Raw genomic sequence first — 20,165 nt, forward strand, 5'->3', positions numbered from 1 at the left:
ACAAAATGGACATTGGACAGTTCCTTACGCATTTTCTTTCCTGTCTAGAGAATAAAATATTATGAACATTCTGTGCAGAACTGTCATATTCTTTTCCCTACGGTTTTCCATGTGCTATCATAAAAGTTTAGTGAATAAAGACTATTTAATTATGGACGTAGAGCCCTACAGTGAAAATTAATTTTCATAGTTATATGACATATAATAAATCCTGCTGGGTTTTTCTCATTTCCTTAGAATATCATCAGTTCTACTTTTAACTTTAGAAATTAAACTAAGTATTTCCTTTGGGCATTAAACTGTGAAAGAATATGATGACTTCAAAACCAATAATCATTTTGGGGAGAGAAACCTTTTAAGAGAGTTGAGTTGATTGTTATTTTTAAGGTATTTCATCTAATGGATTTCCCAGTTTCTCTTTAGATCCTTATCTACCTTATGAATTGAATGGCCACAAAGATGAATATTAATAATAGCTATGCTTTCCATGCTGAATATCTATTGGTTGATCTTGCTTCAAAGTAACTTACTTCTTTGTAATATTAAGTTACTCTAATTTCCTACCTCCATGCCTTTCATTTTCCTCTGGAGAAAACCCTTCCAGGGCATGACCTAATGAATTCTGGTTCAAATTTCCAAATGAATCTGAACCAAAGCAATTCTATAATTTGGTGGAGGGAACCTTCATTAAGTACCCTAGTGAGGGAATTTTTACTGTTTCATACCAGACTAAAGTACTTTTCTTGACATATTGAAATTGAACTTTAAAATTTATGAGAATATAAATTGCAACCAACACATTGTAACATGTCATGCGTCCAGTAGAGTCTTTTTACTCTCTTTATAACCTTCATTAAAAATAGCAGTGTTCCTATTTTCCTTTAAAAAATTTTTAAAAAGTCCTATTCTCCAGAGAGATCTTATCTTTAGTTATTCCTATAATTTATATGGTTGCATAGGTTATTTCTTTATGGTTTTTATTTCGCTTGACCAATATGCAAGTTCAATTTTTTAAGTATGACTAGTTGGTCTTCTCCATTAAACGTAAATGTGGTTTTCTCATTGAGAAAGATAATTTTTGTGTTCTCTTTATTCCTGACCTGTCTGTCATTTTCTTGTCCAAAAGCTTGTTAACATCACAGCTTTAAGAGAACACCACTCCATTTTAAAGGCAGGCCTGTAGCCATTTGCCACTGTTACCACACCATATTTATGCTCTAGATATTATCTGAAATTGAATTTGGCATTTTTCTATAGCATTTCTTCTGTACCCCTCAAATATAGTTACTAGACTCCAGCTTAACTTGTAACAGCTTCTTATATCTTATTATCTGCCATCTGTGAATGTCTTCTGAAGTAGAATGATCAAAAAAACGTGGTATTTTGACAGGCAGCTGGCTGAGTTTCCTCAGTGCTCTGATATTTTGTTTCTTCTGCTAACAAGTTGGCTGAACCTCTGGTAAATTGCTATAATGGGCAGCAAACAAATTTATCTGCAAAATTTAGTCTGCATCTTATTTGTATAAGTCAACTCTGCCGCTCATGGGGTTTGGCTCTAAGCAAGAAAACTAGCGGTTGCTGTTTAAAAACTGTAGGAACTAAAGAATTTGCTTTCAACTGGAGAGCTTGAACAAGGTAGCCCAGGGGTCAAAAAGCAGCATAAACTATAGCAGTTATTCATAGAAAGAGTCAGCCTGCACATAGCCCCATTGCTGCTGCCTTTGTTAGTGAATTCTTTGTATCCTTTTATCTTTCTGTCACTCAGAAATTAAAATTCCAAGTGAGAATATCCAGTTATCTGAGATTAGGTCATGTTCCCACCCTGATGGCCACAGAGCATAGAGAGGGATAATCTGTCCTTTTTTTTATTGTTGACTACAGACGATGGAACGTTCCCCTGAATCGTCAGAAAGAGAGTGGGTGACTTTCTAGATGACAAAGAATTTTAAATCCTGCAAATGTTCACTGTTTTAAGAGAAAACACCACTAGATACTAGTTTTGGCAAATAATTTTTAAAAATAATGTTGAAAGTAGAAAATCGAGATTACCTAGGTTAGCTTGGAAAAAGAGAATGACTTTTCTAATTGTTAGTATGTAAATTTAAAATACTAATACCTATTGAAAAAGGTTATGCTGGGATGCTTTTGTGATGTGTTATACATAGTAACAAATTCATTGCAAGCACTCAGTTTTCTGTATGAGCAACGTATTGCTTAATTGGTGTGGTTATAATTGTGTTAAAGCTAATACTGTTTTGCTGTACACCGATTCTGTTCGCCTACCTGCAAATTTTAAATAAGTGATACGTTTGTTTGTTTGTTCTTTGACAGGCAAGCTAGCCTCAATGAAGCAGCTGAGAAGTACTATGATCTGGCAGCCAGGCTGAGGCCTACTGTAAGTACTTTCTGAACAAGAAGTGTTATTCAGAGGATACAGGGAAGAGTTTAAGACACAGTTGAGTCATGACACTGTGTTTGGTTTGTTTTTCTCCTTGATCTGATTTTGAATACAGCTAATTCAACCATATAATCAACCAATCTCGAGGTTCTTTTTTCCCCAGACTTTCTGGCCTGTGTATACAACATAAATTTTTACTGTCTGAATACAAGTTTTAGCGTTACTAAATACTTTGCATTTGGATGTACTTTAAAACTCATTCCTTGAAGCTTTTTTGGAGGTCAGAGCTTGGTATTGAACACCTTTTATTGTTTGATGTTCACCTACAATTAAGCCTTGATCTGTATATTTCTTTTCTACTCTTCAACCCCCATTTCTAGTAACTGAGCTTTTCAACTTTGCCAGTAATGTTTTCATTAGAAGTTCCCTGGGTGCTCACACTTCTGTAAAGTAAGATGGGTATAAATTAGATCATTTCTATTGAAATAGAATAACTATTTGTGAGAAAATAAGAATTGGTTTCATAGCAGTCTTATATGCATTTTATTCACAGTACATCACTGTGTTATTTTTATTCTCGTATTTTATTTATCCATATTTTGTTCTCATACACAATCAGCATCACTCTCGGACACTAAAGCCTCCTACCTTGCTCTCCAGATTTAGACCACATATTGAGAAAGGTAATTTTGAAACAGTAGTGGAAGTGCACACGTAAGGAGATTTCAAAAAACAGGATCAGTCTCATTTCTTTACCATGAAGATACAGCTTTCTAAGCGGCCATGTCGGGCACCTTTGTGCAGTAGTTTAAGAGAAATGTTAAACTTGAATTCTTAAACTTGTCATAATTTCACTGAAAGCAGTTATCAAGGATTTTAGTTTTTCTTTCTTTTGTTTCAATCCCTCTACTTTGATTAATACAATGTTCTAAACATACTTAAGTTCAACTTTTGTTCAGTGAGCATCAGTTACTTTAACATCACTTTAGTTTCTGGTGAGTGGTGAACTGGTGATCTTCATATAATAAAATGGCATTGTGTGAAAGAGCTACCTGAGCTGTGTGTCCTACACTAAACATGAAAAGGACACTCAACCATCACAGGATTCCACCTGAATTATGAGGTCTATTTCAAATGACTAACCAAATCATAAAATTAATGTTTAATCTCCAACCCAAAGCCATTTTTTTTACTGGGACCCAAAAATGTCTCTTCTTAAATATAACATACACTGCTTTTGAAAATGTATTATTCAAGTTGTACTTTCCTTATCTGGCAACAATAAGCATCTTATGAACTTGGCTAGAATATAAAGCCCATTTTTACCAATAAGTATAATTTTGTAATTGATGGATCAACAAGATGTGAGGTTTTGTGCAAATGTTTCATTAATTATGTTTGATTTTCAGTTCATAGTCCAGATAAGTAAGGTGTCACTAAGACAAGAGTGATCAATTTATAAACCATGCCCATAATATAAATTTTTATCCTGAATCAAAGAGATGTACTTAAGCCATAACCCTATGATTTATTAAGAATTATGCGTATTATCTAAATTAAAGCATCCACCTAACATTTATCTTGCTGCTTTTTCCCTTTGCTCACAAAAACATTTTTTTGTTATCTCTATGCTTCAACTGAACACATTTGAGTTACCTGCTTATCTGAGAGCATAGCAAATAGACCTCAATTCCCACTTCCTATAGAAATAGTTCCATTGTCTTTTTTACTTTGCTCATCTACATGATAATCCAATCTTTTATTTTTCATAAAATATTTTGTTCTGTCTACTTGAATGCTCTTGCAACTGCAATGATCAGTAGCTATACATGGAGGACTCTAAGAATCTTAGTAGTACTTTTCTCGGATCATGACCATTACAAAGTAAAATATGTGACTGCAACCTTTGGGTACTCATTACCATCCATAGCGAAAAGATTGCTGATCATCTTTGGAATATAGTCCTTTCTTAATAAAATACTGATTCCATTTCTTCAGAATGTTCCCTAATGAATTTATTTGTTCTTTTCTACAAAAGCCTGTTATGCTACTTTGAAATTAATTTAATTATTTGGAAATTAATTGACTTCTTAAATTATTTTATTTGATTCCAGTGATCAAATGCTAAAATAATGAAAGAAGTCTAAATTATTAGGCACAGTGTTAAGTTTTAGATTCTTGTATTGCTTCTTCCTCGGTGATGTTTAATTTGTTTTCATTTACTGAAGTACATAGAGAATTGTGTTTTGATTTTCAGTACATAGTCTAAGTATATTCATAAAACCAGCATGCTCTAATTTTTAAATCTTATTTAGTTGACTTTAGAAAGTAGTTCCTTTAAAATTGGACCCAATAGCTTAAAACATATTTCTGTAATGGGAAAACACTTTACCAAAATTGTGTCTTAAGATTGCTAGTTTTACTTTTGATTTTTATAAATAAATTGATATTTCTGTAGATGTTGCTTCATAAAGACAACAGTTCTTCTCCATCTTCTCCTCACACTTATGCACATCAAAAACTGCTGACTCTTGAGGACTGAAAGGAACACTTAAATGAAACTGCTTTGTTCTTCCTGTGGGAATTAAGCCAAATTATTTATGGATTTTTAATTTTTTTTAATGTGTGGAGAATGGAAAATTTGCATCTTACAAAGTCACCTGCTTTTACTTGACTTTTTATCAACTTTGGCATCTGAAGCACTTAATAACCAATAATCAAATTTTATATTCTTCTGAATATCATTGTTTTTAGTTTGAACTCATTAAACTTATTTTTAATCAAGTTCCAACCTTATATAAGCATCAATTCTAAGTGCAGTAAATTTTCAAAGTCATGAAAAACTAACTCTGACCTTGAAAAATGTGTAATTTAATGTTGAGAAGGAGGAGGGAGAGAACATGTAAATCCAAATCCTCACCCATCAGGGCAGTAAACAACACTACCTAATAAGTGCTTTGTGAGAGACATAGCTGGGTGCTAGCAAAGTGTACAGGAGAAATTACTTTCAGCTGAATTGATTTGAAAAGGCATTGAGTCAGAGTTGGCAAGCTTAGAGAAGCTTGAAATGATAGAATATTTATAGGTGAAGATTGTAGCAAGAGGAGGAGAAGGGAGAGTTTGGCAGGTGGAGGTATAGGTATAAATAAGGGTGGGAAACAGTAGGGGAGGCTAGGACTGGGAAGTAACATAAAAATAGAAGACACTGAATACCATACTGCAGATCAGGAGTTTCTAGTCCAGAATTTTTTTAGTAGCACAGAATAATGAAAGTAGTAATTTAGGATGTCCATTTATGTGATGCAGTGAAAAATGTGTGTTGTGTTCAGGGAAGTAGAATAGTTGGGAGACACAGCCTTTGGAGAACCACATCTGCTAAGTCTTTTTATGTCTCAGTGAATTTCTGAAACCACTGGTATATTAATTCTCATTTTAACTAACCTTTCTGATTTATATGCTGTATGTTTTATTCATACTTTGTGTCTCTAATTTGTATAATATTTTATAAATGTTCTGCCAGTACATTGATTATATGTGAATTAAAGATGAAATGCATCTCTAGGATTATTTAATAGAAAACTGCATCTGTGAGTTTTACCTTTCCCAGGCACTTAAAATATAAGTTATTTTAAAGGCAATGCTATAGATTTAAAATATAAATTATTTTACAGCATTTTTTTATTATTCATATGTGCATACAAGGCTTGGGTCATTTTTCCCCCTGCCCCCACCCCCTCCCTCTCCCCCCTACCCCCTCAATACCCACCAGAAACTATTTTGCCCTTATTTGTAATTTTGTTGTAGAGAGAGTATAAGCCATAATAGGAAGGAACAAGGGTTTTTGCTGGTTGAGATAAGGATGGCTATACAGGGAGTTGACTCATATTAATTTCCTTACAGCATTTTTTATAAAAGCAAAGGCCATGCTATATATTTGATCTCTTTAGCAGTGATTATATGTCAAAAATCAAAATAAGAAAAATGGGAAGAAAACCCAAGAAATGAACTTACTGTGACAAGGTGCAGCTATGTATGATAATTCACACCTTCTCCAAGACATTACTTTCAATTCAGACTATCCTTTGGCAAATAAGGTTGCTGGAGGATGATTGTGGAGAGAAATAACTTCCAAGACTAGAATCTTTTTTTTTTATCTTTTTGTTTTGTTTTTTATTCATATGTGCATACAATGTTTGGGTCATTTCTCCCCCCTCCCCCCACCCCCTCCCTTACCACCCACTCCACGCCCTCCCTCTCCCCCCCACCCCCTCAATACCCAGCAGAAACTATTTTGCCCTTATCTCTAATTTTGTTGTAGAGAGAGTATAAGCAATAATAGGAAGGAACAAGGGTTTTTGCCTGTTGAGATAAGGATAGCTATACAGGGAGTTGACTCACATTGATTTCCTGTGCATGTCTGTTACCTTCTAGGTTAATTCTTCTTGATCTAACCTTTTCTCTAGTTCCTGTTCCCCTTCTTCTGTTGGCCTCAGTTGCTTTTAAGATATCTGCTTTAGTTTCTCTGCATTGAGGGCAACAAATGCTAGCTAGTTTTTTAGGTGTTTTACCTATCCTCATACCTCCCTTGTGTGCTCTTGTTTTTAACTGGTGATCAGAGTCCAATCCCCTTGTTGTGTTTGCCCTTGATCTAATGTCCACATATGAGGGAGAACATATGATTTTTGGTCTTTTGGGCTGGGCTAACCTCACTCAGAATGGTGTTATCCAACTCCATCCATTTACCTGTGAATGATAACATTTCATTCTTCTTCATGGCTGCATAAAATTCCATTGTGTGTAGATACCACATTTTCTTGACCAATTCATCAGTAGTGGGGCATCTTGGCTGTTCCCATAACTTGGCTATTGTGAATAGTGCTGCAATAAACATGGGTGTGAAGGTGCCTCTGTAGTAACCTGTGTCACATTCTTTGGGTATATCCCTAGGAGTGGTATTGCTGGATCAAATGGTAGATCAATGTTTAGCTTTTTAAGTAGCCTCCAAATTTTTTTCCAGAGTGGTTGTACTAGTTTACATTCCCACCAATAGTGTAAGAGGTTCCTTTTTCCCTGCATCCTCGCCAACACCTGTTATTAGTAGTGTTGCTGATGATGGCTATTCTAACAGGGGTGAGGTGTAATCTTAGTGTGGTTTTAATCTGCATTTCCTTCATTGCTAGAGATGGTGAGCATTTTTTTCATGTGTTTTTTGGCCATTTGAATTTCTTCTTTTGAGAAAGTTCTGTTTAGTTCATTTGCCCATTTCTTTATTGGTTCATTAGTTTTGAGAGAATTTAGTTTTTTAATTTCCCTATATATTCTGGTTATCAGTCCTTTTTCGATATGTAGCTGGCAAGTATTTTCTCCCACTCTGTGGGTGTTCTCTTCAGTTTAGAGACCATTTCTTTTGTTGAGCAGAAGCTTTTTAGTTTTATGAAGTCCCATTTATCTATGCTATCTCTTAGTTGCTGTGCTGCTGGGGTTCCATTGATAAAGTTCTTACCTATACCTACTAATTCCAAAGTATTTCATACTCTTTCCTTATCAACTTGAGAGTTTGTGGTCTAATATTAAGATCTTTGATCCATTTTGAGTTAATATTGGTATAGGGTGATATACATGGATCTAGTTTCAGTTTTTTTGCAGATTGCTAACCAGTTGTCCCAGCAGTCTTTGTTGAAGAGGTTGCTTTTTCTCCATCGTGTATTTTCAGCTCCTTTGTCAAAGACAAGTTGGTTATAGTTGTGTAGCTTCATATCTGGGTCCTCTATTCTGTTCCACTGGTCTTCATGTCTGTTTTTGTACCAGTACCATGCTGTTTTTATTGTTACTGCTTTATAATGTAGTTTGAAGTCGGGTATCGTGATACCTCCAGCATTGTTCTTTTGACTGAGTATTGCCTTGGCTATTCATAGCCTCTTGTGTTTCCATATAAATTTAATGGTAGATTTTTCAATCTCTTTAATGAATGTCATTGGAATTTTGATGGGAATTGCATTAAACATTTAGATTACTTTTGGAGTATAGACATTTTTACTCTGTTGATTCTACTATTCCATGAGCATGGGACATCGCTCCACTTTCTATAGTCTTCCTCAATCTCTTTCTTCACAGTTTATAGTTTTCCTTGTAGAGGTCATTCACATCTTTTGTTAGGTTTACACCTAGGTATTTGATTTTTTTGGAGGGTATTGTAAATGGAATTGTTTTCATATATTCTTTTTCAGTTTGTTCATTATTAGTGTATAGAAATGCTAATGATTTTTCTATGTTGATTTTATATCCTGCTACCTTGCTATAGCTATTGATGGTGTCTAGAAGCTTCTGAATAGAGTTTTTTGGATCTTTAAGGTATAGGATCATGTCATCTGCAAATAGTGATATTTTGACAGTTTCTTTACCTATTTGTATTCCTTTTATTCCTTCTTCTTGCCTAATTGCTCTGGCTAGGAATTCCAGTACTGTGTTGAATTTGAGTGGAGATAGTGGGCATCCTTGTCTAGTTCATGATTTTAGAGGGAATGATTTCAGTTTTTCTCCATTAAGTATAATGCTGGCTGTAAGTTTGTCATATATAGCTTTTATAATGTTGAGGTACTTTCCTTCTATTCCTAGTTTTCTTAGAGCTTTTATCATGAAATGGTGTTGGATCTTATCAAAGGCTATTTCTGCATCTATGGAGATGATCAAGCAATTTTTCTCTTTGCTTCTGTTAATGTGGTTTATTACATTCATTGATTTTTGTATGTTGAACCACCCCTGCATTCCTGGGATGAAGCCTACTTGGTCGTGGTGAATAATCTTTTTGATGTGTTGTTGAATTCAGTTTGCCATTATTTTGTTGAGGATTTTTGCGTCAATGTTCATTAAGGAGATTGGCCTATAGTTCTCCTTTTTGGAGGTGTCTTTGCCTGGTTTTGGGATAAGTGTAACACTGGCTTCATAAAATGTGTTAGGCAGTTTTCCTTTCCTTTCTATTTCATGAAACAGTTTAAGGAGAGTTGGTATCAGTTCTTCTTTAAAGGTCTGATAGAATTCAGCAGAGAATCTGGACTTTTCTTTTTGGGGAGACTCTTGATTGCTGCTTCAATATCATTTTGTGTTATAGGTCTATTCAGGTGATTAATGTCCTCTTGGTTCAGTTTTGGATGATCATATACATCTAGAAATCTTTCCATTTCTTTAAGATTTTCAAATTTATTTGAATATAGGTTCTCGAAGTAGTCTCTGATGATTTCCTGAACTTCCATGGTGTTTGTTGTTATCTCCCCTTTTGCATTCCTGATTCTACTAATTTGGGTTTTTTCTCTCCTCATCTTAGTCAGGTTTGCCAGGGGTCCATCCATCTTGTTTATTTTTTCAAAGAACCAACTTTTTGTTTCATTAATTCTTTGTATGGTTTTTTTGGTTTTATTTCATTGATTTCAGCTCTTTTTTTTATTATTTCTCTCCTTCTATTTGTTTTGGGATTTGCTTGTTCTTGTTTTTGTAGGAGTTTGAGATGTATCATTAGGTCATTGGTTTGGGATCTTTCAGTCTTTTTAATATATGCACTCATGTCTATAAACTTTCCTGTCAGGTCTGCCTTAGCTGTGGCCCATAGGTTCCGGTAGGTTGTGTTTTCATTTTCATCAACTTCCAGGAACTTTTTAGTTTCCTCTTTTATTTCATTGATGATCCATTCTTCATTAAGTAATGAGTTACTTAGTTTCCAGCTGTTGCATGTTTTTTATCTTTATTTTTGATGTGGAGTTCTACTTTTGTTGCATTGTGATCAGATAGAATGCACGGTATAATGTGTATTTTCTTATATTTGCTGAGGCTTGCTTTGTGCCCTAGGATATGATCTATTTTGGAGAAGATTCCATGGGCTGCTGAGAAGAATGTATATTGTGTAGAACTTGGATGAAATGTTCTGTAGACATCAACTGGGTCCACTTGATCTATGGTATCTTTTAGATCTAAGATTTCTTTATTGATTTTTTGTTTGGATGACCTATCTATTGATGATAATGGGGTCTTAAAGTCTCCCATGACCACTGTGTTGGAGTTAATATATGCTTTTAGGTCTTTCAGGGTATGTTTGATGAAACTGGGTGCATTGACATTGGGTGCATACAGGTTGGTGATTATTATTTCCTTTTGGTCTATTTCCCCTTTTGTTAGTATGGAATGTCCTTCTTTATCTCGTTTGATAAATGTAAGTTTGAAGTCTACTTTGTCAGAGATAAATATTGCTACTCCTGCCTGTTTTGGGGGGCCACTGGCTTGTTAAATCTTCTTCCAGCCTTTCATCCTAAGTTTATGCTTATTTCTTTCAATGAGATGGGTCTCTTGTAAGCAACAAATTGTTCGATCTTCCTTTTTAATCCATTTCGTCAAGCGGTGCCTTTTGATGGGTGAATTAAGTCCATTAACATTAAGTGTTAGTACTGATAGGTATGTAGTGATTCCTGTCATTTAGTTGTATTAGTTGTTTGAAGGTTTGTTTGTGTGTACCTAAATCATGTTACTCTCTCCTTTCTTGCTTTTTCATTTCCTGTGGTTTGGTACTGCCTGTCATTTTTTGGTTATGTTGAGTTTCAGTTTCTGCGTGCAGAATCCCTTGAAGAATCTTTTATAGTGGTGGCTTTGTGGTCACACATTGTTTTAGTTTCTGCTTATCATGGAAGACTTTTATTGCTCCATCTATTTTGAATGATAGTTTTGCTGGGTAGAATATCCTGGGGTTGAAGTTATTTTCGTTCAGTGCCCGGAAGATTTCTCCCCAAGCTCTTCTTGGTTTTAATGTTTCTGTTGAGTAGTCTGCTGTGATTTTGATGGGTTTACCTTTGTATGTTATTCGTTTTTTTCTCTCTTACAGCCTTCGGTATTCTTTCTCGAGTCTCTTTACTTGTTGCTTTAATGATAATGTGCCATGGGGTAGTTCTTTTTTGATCTGGTCTGTTTGGTGTTCTGGAGGCCTCTTACATCTGTATGGGAATAGCTTTCTCTAGATTTGGGAAATATTCTGTTATTATTTTGTTGAATATATTTCGCATTCCCTTTGCTTGTACCTCTTCTCCTTCTTCGATACCCATGATTCTCAAGTTTGGTCTTTTGATGGTGTCGGTGAGTTCTTGCATTTTCTTTTCACAGGTCTTGAGTTGTTTAACTAATAGTTCTTCAGTTTTTCCTTTAATTACCATTTCATCTTCGACTTCTGAGTTTTTGTCTTCTGTTTGTTCTATTCTGCTGGATTGGCCTTCCGTTTTGTTTTACAATTCTGTTTCATTCTTTTTTCTGAGGTTTTCCATATCCTAGGTGGTTTCCTCTTTAATGTTGTCTATTTTTGTCCTGAGTTCATTTATCTCTTTATTAATCATGTTCTCTGTTTCATTTTGGTGTTTATACAGGGCTTCTATGGTTTCTTTTATTTCTTCTTTTGCTTTTTCAAATTCTCTATTTTTGTTGTCTTGGAATTTCTGGAGTGTCTCCTGTACATTTTAGTTGACCACATCCAGTATCATCTCTATAAATTCTCATTGAGTACCTGTAGTATTTCTTCTTTTAGATTATTCTTGTGGGCTTCATTGGGTTCTTTGACATAGTTTATCTTCATTTTTTTGGAGTCTGGTTGTGAGTATCTGTTTTCTTCATTTCCCTCTGTTTCCTGTACTAATTTTTTGCTGTGGGGAAACTGGTTTCTCTGTTTTTTCTGTCTTCCTGTCATTGCCCTTGCTGTTGTTATTGTCCCTGTACTGTGTGCAATTAAGTATTTTCTAGCTTGTTATAATAGCACTGGTGATATTTAGAATGGAAGGGTGAGAGGAGATGGAAAGCAAAGAAGTTAAAAGAAAAAGGAAAAACAAATAAACAAGTATAAAAAACAAAACAAAGAAACAAAAAAAGTTTCAAAGATATAAACAGGGAAACATAGTGTACTAATCAACCATAAGCTAAACAGACATTAGAGAGACAGGGGATTGAAAAATATATATATATATATATATATGTATATATTTATAAAATAAATAAATAATGAACAAAATTTCTATAAAAATATCAACAAATAATAAAATAAATAAGTATAAGAAAAAATTTAAAAATCTCCAAGTTCAAATGCAATAAATTTTCAATCTTTATAATTTTGGTGTTCTTCCCTCAGCCTCTAATCCTGGAGTTGGTCAGAAGTAGTTCTGTGTTTGTCTCATCAAAGGGGAAACAGACTGGAAAATCCAAAATAATACAAAACCGCAGAAAACAACAACAAAAAAACCCACAAAGTGTCCCAAGTTCATATGCAATACAGTTTCAGTAAGTTTTTCAGCATGTAGGCGTAGTTCAGTTGTTGTCTCTTCAAAGGTAGGCAGAGAGAAAAGAAAAAAAAAAAAAGAGTCTGGAGACAGTTCTGTGAGTGGCTATCTGCGGCTGTGGCTTGCCTGCCCACTGCTGTCAGCCTGCTGTTGCTGGAGGCTTTTTTTATGCAGATCTCAGGAGTGAGCTTAGCACTCACCTGGCCCTGCAGACTTTGTTTACTCAGAGTTCTCCAGTGCCTGAGCCGCTGCTGCAAGCTTTCCCCTTTCCAAGCACACTGGGGGAGGTGACATTGCACCCGCTTTCTCCTGCTGGCTTGTTTGTTTACAAGTCATGTGAGAAGTGGGTCTTCCTCCCTCTCCTGTGGAGTTTTCCTCCCACCACCACTTTTACAAGCTTTCCCACTTCTGGTTGCTAGCCATGTGCTGCTGCTCCTGCCTTCTCCGGCCTGGCTTGTTTATTTACAGTTCCTGGAGGGACTCCCCTCCCCACCCTTCGGGGCTCAGGGTGCCCCACCCTCTTTGCTACGTGTCTTGTCTTTTTTGTTATTGCTTATTATTCAGGTTTTTTTTCCTCTGGGTGGGGGTTGGTCTGTCCAGGGGGCTATGCTGATCTGGACCAGGATTGTCTGTGGGAGTATCGCATACCGCTTAGCTTACCTTGTGGTCCATGTCTTCCCAAGCCGTCTGGCGCCGGCGTCTGGCCGTGGCTTCTCCCTTTAACATGAAGTGGAGATGCTCTGCACAGGCTGGAGGTATGGAGAAGTCAAAGTTTTGCCTCTTCTCGGTGGTTTTTCCTGTAAGGTTAATCTCCAACGTCTCTCCAAGATTTTACTTTAGGAGGCACACTTTCTACTTCCTCCCTCTAGCCACCATCTTGGAATTCCCCCAAGACTAGAAGCTTGAGGAAAATGGTTGAGAATTAATTATTTGGGCTGTTCTAATGGTAGGAAAATAAAATATCCTGAATTTAGCTGTTTTCTGATGGGAAATATATTTCTCAACCGTAATTATTCAGAAGAGACCATTGAATTAAGTTAAATAGGACAGTTTCAGATTTGACCATGTAAGGAATTTTTGTTTGAGAAAATTATTGTGATCACCATTTTGTTAAGAAAAAATGGCAGGGTTAATAACAATGTGTTTGGGAAGCAGTTAAGCGACACTTCTGCTTGTCAATGGGGGAGGAACCATATAACCTCTCCCAAAACTTCCCATAAGCTTCTGTGATGTGGGAAAATTATATATCATGCATCTCTTTTTTTTTAATTTTTATTTTTTTATTATTCATATGTGCATACAATGCTTGGGTTATTTCTCCCCCCCTGCCCCTACCCCCTCCCTTACCGCCCCCTCCCTCTCCCCCCCACTCCCTCGATACCCAGCAGAAACTACTTTGCCCTTATCTCTAATTTTGTTGTAGAGAGAGTATAAGCAATAATAGGAAGGACCAAGGGTTTTTGCTAGTTGAGATAAGGATAGCTATACAGGGAGTTGACTCACATTGATTTCCTGTGCATGTGTGTTACCTTCTAGGTTAATTCTTTTTTATCTAACCTTTTCTCTAGTTCCTGGTCCCCTTCTCCTATTGGCCTCAGTTGCTTGTAAGGTATCTGCTTTAGTTTCTCTGCATTGAGGGCAAAAAATATCATGTATCTCTTTACTTTTAGGGATTAATAATATATGGATCTCAGACTCACCAGATTGACTTTATGAGGAAAGTGTATTTTAATATTACATATATATTTTTCACCCTCAGTAGTGTTTTAATTTTCAAATACATCTGTCCATTTTGCAGTTAGAAAATGGAGTGAGGAAAGTTGACAAACTCAGAAAATACAGGTACCAATCAAGGGGGAAATTGCTTAGTTTTTCCCTAATTTTATTTAGGTTTATTAAATTGGCCCAGAGATACAATTAAAAAAAGCCTTTTATCTTGGATTTCATTTGCATTTAACTAAATTTAGTCACTAGAGTCTTATTCTACTTCAGTTTGTTCATCATGCTTTTGTTATATATATAATCAATAGAAATCACATATGTAATTCTTCTTGTCTAATTTCAGCAAGATAGATGCTCACCTCCCTAAGAGCTTCAGGTATGCCAGGATTAATTTTAATCTCATTCCACCTCTATCTGCCTTCAAACTTCTCTCCACTGTATATATCTTTCCCAAATTATTTACATTGTCATATTTTTCTTATAACAAGCTACAAAGTCTAGTTTCTGGTGTGTTCCTTTCTCTCTGCTTACGTTTTAGTTGCTTTGTGTTGTACTCCGTTTTGAAAATGTTAGACAAACCAGAACAAAAATATATTTCTGAAGTGGTTACTGTGTTTCTTCTGTTTATCCGATTTTCTGACTCTTGCTTAGAAGACAAAGATGGTTAGTGCAACTAACTATTGGTGTGGGCAAGTTGCAGCCCTGATTAGGGCCAAATAGATGGGCTAACTAAGCTAAATTTATAGTTCTTCCATCCTTGGAGTATTGTTATACATCACAATCCACATGCAACCATTTTAAAACACCATTTAAATATATATACCTCTGCACTGTGTGAGAGTGTGTGTTGTTAGAATCACAACAGAGAAGATCAGAGGAGGTAAGATGGGCAGGAACTTAAGTGGCTCTTGGCTATAAAGAAAATCAACTTGAGTAATACAGTTTGAGGAACATCAAACTCTTTGGGAAATTTGGCTTAATTATATTCTCTGATTCTAAGCATGTTTATTCTGACTCACATTTCTTTGTGGGGGTATCCTTTGTATGGAATTGTAACTGTAATTGTTTGATTTGTGAGACCACACAGTAAAATGACATTTAGTCTCTTCTCTAGAGAACTTGATTCCTGATTCTTTGAAAAGTCAACTGTTGTAACCACACTGGCCACATTCCCATCTGGGAGTGTTAGAAGGAAGGAAGGTGGTCCACACCTGCAGAGGGTCCTGCTCCTCCACATCTGCAGTCACCACATTCTTCACAAACCCCTTTAGGTATTTTCACAGCTAGCCTGTTTCTTTTCTCTTCATAGATATTTTTGTTTTTTGTCCTTAATTGAGTTTATAGAGCTGTGTTGGTTTTTTTCTGTTTTTGAGTTTTATTTTTCTCTAAGTACACAGTGAAACAGTAACAAAATGTCTTTATTCCCTCCCTCTTTAAATTATCCAGTTACATTTCAGCACCTCTTTTTTTGTTTCCTTACCTTTCTTCCTCTACTTCTTTTTTGTTGCATACTTAAACCCTAATCTAAACTTACAGATAAATTATACTTTGTCCTAAAACAAATAGGTTGGCAGATCTAGAAAATCGATAGATTGGTTGATTATTTCTCCTGAAAGTTCTGTGACCTTGTTAAAGAAAAACAAACATTCTGACACTTTTAATGTGGAAAAGAAGACTTCATTTTCATTAACATATGTTATACAAAGATGGGTCTCATGACATTTTAATACATACACATAATGTAGTTTGATCATATTCACACACCCATTAACCTCTTTATACACCTTCCTTCTTCCCACTGTTCCCCTTCCTTTTCCCAAATAGTCCCCTTTCTACTTTCATGACTTAACAAAAAAGTCTAGGTTCTGAGTATAAGAGAAAACACGCAATATTTGTCTTTCTGAGTCTGAGTTATTTTCCTTAACATGATGATCCAGTTACATCCATTTTCCTACAAATGATATAATTTGTTCTCCTTTATGACTGAATGAAATTCCATTGTCAATATATGTACCTTTTTTTAAAGGTCCATTCATCTGTTAATAGCACCTCAGATGATTCTATAACATGACTCTCAACATGGGTGCACAGATGTGTCTACTGTATGCTGACTGATGAAAAGAGGACTTTATTTAGGACTATTATGATCAGTGTCAAGATTACTGTGATGGGGAGAGAAATCAAGTTGAACTCCCAGGACAGTAAAAAATACCTAGGGATTTATAGGGACAGAGCTCAGGAAATATATTCCCAAAATATGGCAAGTTGGTATATTGAATATGTTAAACTGAGGGAATCTGAGACATGACATCTGCAAGGAGGTCTTTCTGAGCTTCCCCTGAAGCAGACCATCACACCCAGAGTGAGGGATGTCCTTCCTAGTGGAGGAAAGTAACATCCTTATCTCTGCAGGAAGAAGTGATACAGAAAGGTATACCCCCCTTCAGTTTGTTACTTCAGACTCCCTTTTCCTATCATATTTCTTCATCAAAGCTAAGCTAATATTTACAACACTTAGGTTTTTATGATTGTTTGCATTTCCTTATGAAGGCTCCCATGTCACAAAACTAAGCTAAACTAAACTAAAAGGTCATGAAACTATCAATATGGCGAAGCAGAGAGGTGTTGGGGGTAGTGGGATATTGGTCAAAGTACAGATAGAATTAGATGAATTATGGAAATACCATGGTGAAACCTCTTACTATGTTGAATTCAATATATGCCAATTTAAAAAACTTAAATTTGTTCATTTTCCTCTTATTAATCTATCTTTTGTTACAGGGGCCCTCAGCCAATAAATTAAAATAGGTAAAAGGGAAAAAGATGGTTTTCCTCCCCAACAATAGCTAATAGCAGAATGAGGAGGTAAGTGGGTGGAAAATGACTAGGAGAAGACATCAAGGGTAGTTGAATGCTTGCTAAACTGACTTGACAGAGTTGTTGCTGAAAGCAGGATAGGTGGTGCAAGGTGGGGGTGAGAAATTTGGTCAGATATTAAAGGTAAGAAGATTCAAGGGTGGAGAATTCTGCCTCCACTGATTTAGCAGGATTTTTTTCTACAACTGGATCAGGCAGGTTGAAGCCAAGGCTCAAGAATGAGACAGTTCAAAAGGGAGCTTACATAAGCCCATCTAGTGCTTAATCAAGGACAGTCCTTGTCCTCCTAGATAACTGTTTCCCAGATTTAACATTGAACTCTTTGTCACTTGGAAGTGTCAGTGTCAAGAGAGAAGCTACATTTTTAGAAAGGGTAAAATATGTATGTGCTTCAAAATATTTCCATCTTTTTCTTATATATAGCTATTATTTCCTTAGATATCAAATGTCAACCAATGATTGCTGTGGAACAAAATTAATTACTTTAAAAGCTGAAATTATCCTGCATTTGTGATTATATCATAAAATTAAACTATAGAGAATTCAGTTTCTTAAGCATTGGACATTTATATTTGCACAACTCTGGTTACTATGTGGTTTTCATCTCCTTTTTTTGTGTCACTTTCTTAAATGATCTCTACTAAAATAACTACTAGAAATTCAGCTTTACAACCTATGCGCATTTCTCTTTTGAAGTATAAATGGCAAGTTTAAAAAAAACAAAAACAAATGTGCTGCAATTAGAGATCTTGTAACAAGAAAAAATTTGAAATAGTCACAAAATTGGTTTCATTTAAACAAGTATATAAAGAAAGGGGAGGCTATAATGGAGGTTGCATGTAGTTGAAGTATTACGTACTCACATATGAAAATGGAAAAATGAGATGTTGAAACTTGCAGGAATGGGAGTAGTGAGAGATAAAGGAGAATGATGGAGGGGGTGAATTCAACTATGATATATTGTAAGAACTTTTGTAAATGTTACAATGTACCCCAGTACAACAATAATAAAATAAAAGTTTTTTTTAAAAAAAAGAAAAAAACCCAAAAAGTAACTTGCCTAGTTTAGAAATGATGAATTTTACAGAGAAAAGCAATTTTGAAATGATTTGTTAGGATGATATACAAATTAATATAGGAGCTACTTTCAGTATTTCCTAACTACAAAAAAATAATTGTTTAAGTCATGTAAAGAGATGATCAGCCTTGTTTGTGAAACTCTGATGTAACCAACTTCAGCAAGTTCTACAATGGGTAGAACTTTTCTTCTTTTATTCATCACTTTAGGTTACTCTGTTCTTACTACTTAAGTCTTTTATCATGTAAGCGATTACTTGGTCTTTCTTCATGATATCTGTGCTTGTCCTAAGTCTGTTTTTTTAATTCTACTTGTAATTTCACTTGTTTTTATAAGAACCTGATAAAACTCATAAATATCTTTATCACATACTTAATTTCCTGCAAGACAAATTACTTCCTTTAGGTAAGTAATGCATCTAACACTCTAATTCCAAATGTATTTATTTTTTTCTTTTAAAATCAAGACTTAGTTATCTTTTACAATGAATTATATTACTTGTTAAATTTTTTAAACTATTAATTTCATCTATTACAATTGTGTTGTTTCCTCTAAGCACAAGTATGATGTCAAACTATAAACAAATCAAACTTATAATAATAAATAATGCTCATATGCATCAATACTTCTTCACCTTGATGGATATACTATTAAAATAGTAACAGAAGTAATGAAAAATTGTATTTGGTAGGTATTAGTATACAAATATTGGGAATCTAAAGTGATTTAAAATGCATTTCTGTAGTTCACACTGCTTAAAACAACAAACCCTAAATACGTGGACAGCTATCATAATTTTTCAATCTTCTTATGGGAAAATGGATTCTTATTTAGAATTCCTAACTTCTCACCTATATTGAGTTGCCTTTCTTCATGTTACTGTCTCATTTTTTATAGTTTTGTTAGACTAGCATTGAATTGTGTTGCTACTCAAACAGGATTATATACTTTAATTAGTCTTGGAAATGTTTCCTGGAAACATGTTCATATGCTTAGTATTTCCTTCATTGCATAATATGACATTGTCATTTTGTTTTCCAGTATGCTAATTAATACTGTAAATCCCAAACATTTCCTATATCTAGGGAACTTTTATGAAGAACAGATGATGGATTATATCTCTCCACAAATAATAACATATCATTGCTTTAAATCTGTTATCATTACATTTGTATTTGTTTAAACCATATACACTCAATGATTAAAAAAAAAAGAGAGCATTCACCTAAACAAAAATAATAGCATTGAGTTAAACTTGACAATGTATATCAATGCCAGTATTACCGGTCCACATTTCTGTGTGTGTATTATGAATTATTACCTAAATATTTTGGTCTTTTTAATTTGTAGAATAATAAGCATTACAATGTTGGATAACAGAAAATTATAATATTTCTCAGTTAATAAATGTCAGTCTAATAGTACCTGTACTGATCAAATGTTAAAAGTTAGGTTCTCAGCCAGGTGTGGTGGTACATGCTTATAATCCCAGTTGAAGCTGGAGGAGTATGAGTTTAAGGCCAGCCTGGGCCATATAGCAAGAACTTAGCTTTCAAAAAAAGAAGTTAAATTCTACATCATTTTTACATTTGGATAACATGAGGTAGGGTAACTTGCCTGGGGTCTCATAATTAGTGACAGAACCAGAAAATCCAGGCAATGTGGTTTCAGAACCTGTGCTCTTAATTCCCTAAATTTTATGAAGGATTATTATCAAAAATTGAATAATCATCACAAACTCAAGGTATGAAGTTAAGAGTCAGTTCTTGTTTAAAATGCAGTGATCCCAGTTGTC

The 20,165-nt window shown here is 34.9% G+C and overlaps 1 protein-coding gene across 3 annotated transcripts in view; it reads left to right on the plus strand.

Moving 5' to 3' along the window:
* Tmtc2 (transmembrane O-mannosyltransferase targeting cadherins 2) overlaps positions 1 to 20,165 on the plus strand; it is a 386,771-nt gene that overhangs the window by 322,197 nt on the left and 44,409 nt on the right. For 2 of the 3 annotated variants that reach the window (XM_020186707.2, XM_074084058.1), the window contains exon 11: positions 2,332 to 2,395. The exons of the other annotated variant lie outside the window; for it this stretch is intronic. In XM_020186707.2, coding sequence (XP_020042296.2) covers positions 2,332 to 2,395 — 64 coding nt within the window. The remainder of the gene's footprint in view (positions 1 to 2,331; positions 2,396 to 20,165) is intronic. 3 annotated transcript variants of the gene reach the window in all.

Source organism: Castor canadensis, chromosome 8 (genome assembly GCF_047511655.1).
Source record: "Castor canadensis chromosome 8, mCasCan1.hap1v2, whole genome shotgun sequence".
In the NCBI taxonomy this organism is placed as follows: domain Eukaryota; kingdom Metazoa; phylum Chordata; class Mammalia; order Rodentia; family Castoridae; genus Castor; species Castor canadensis.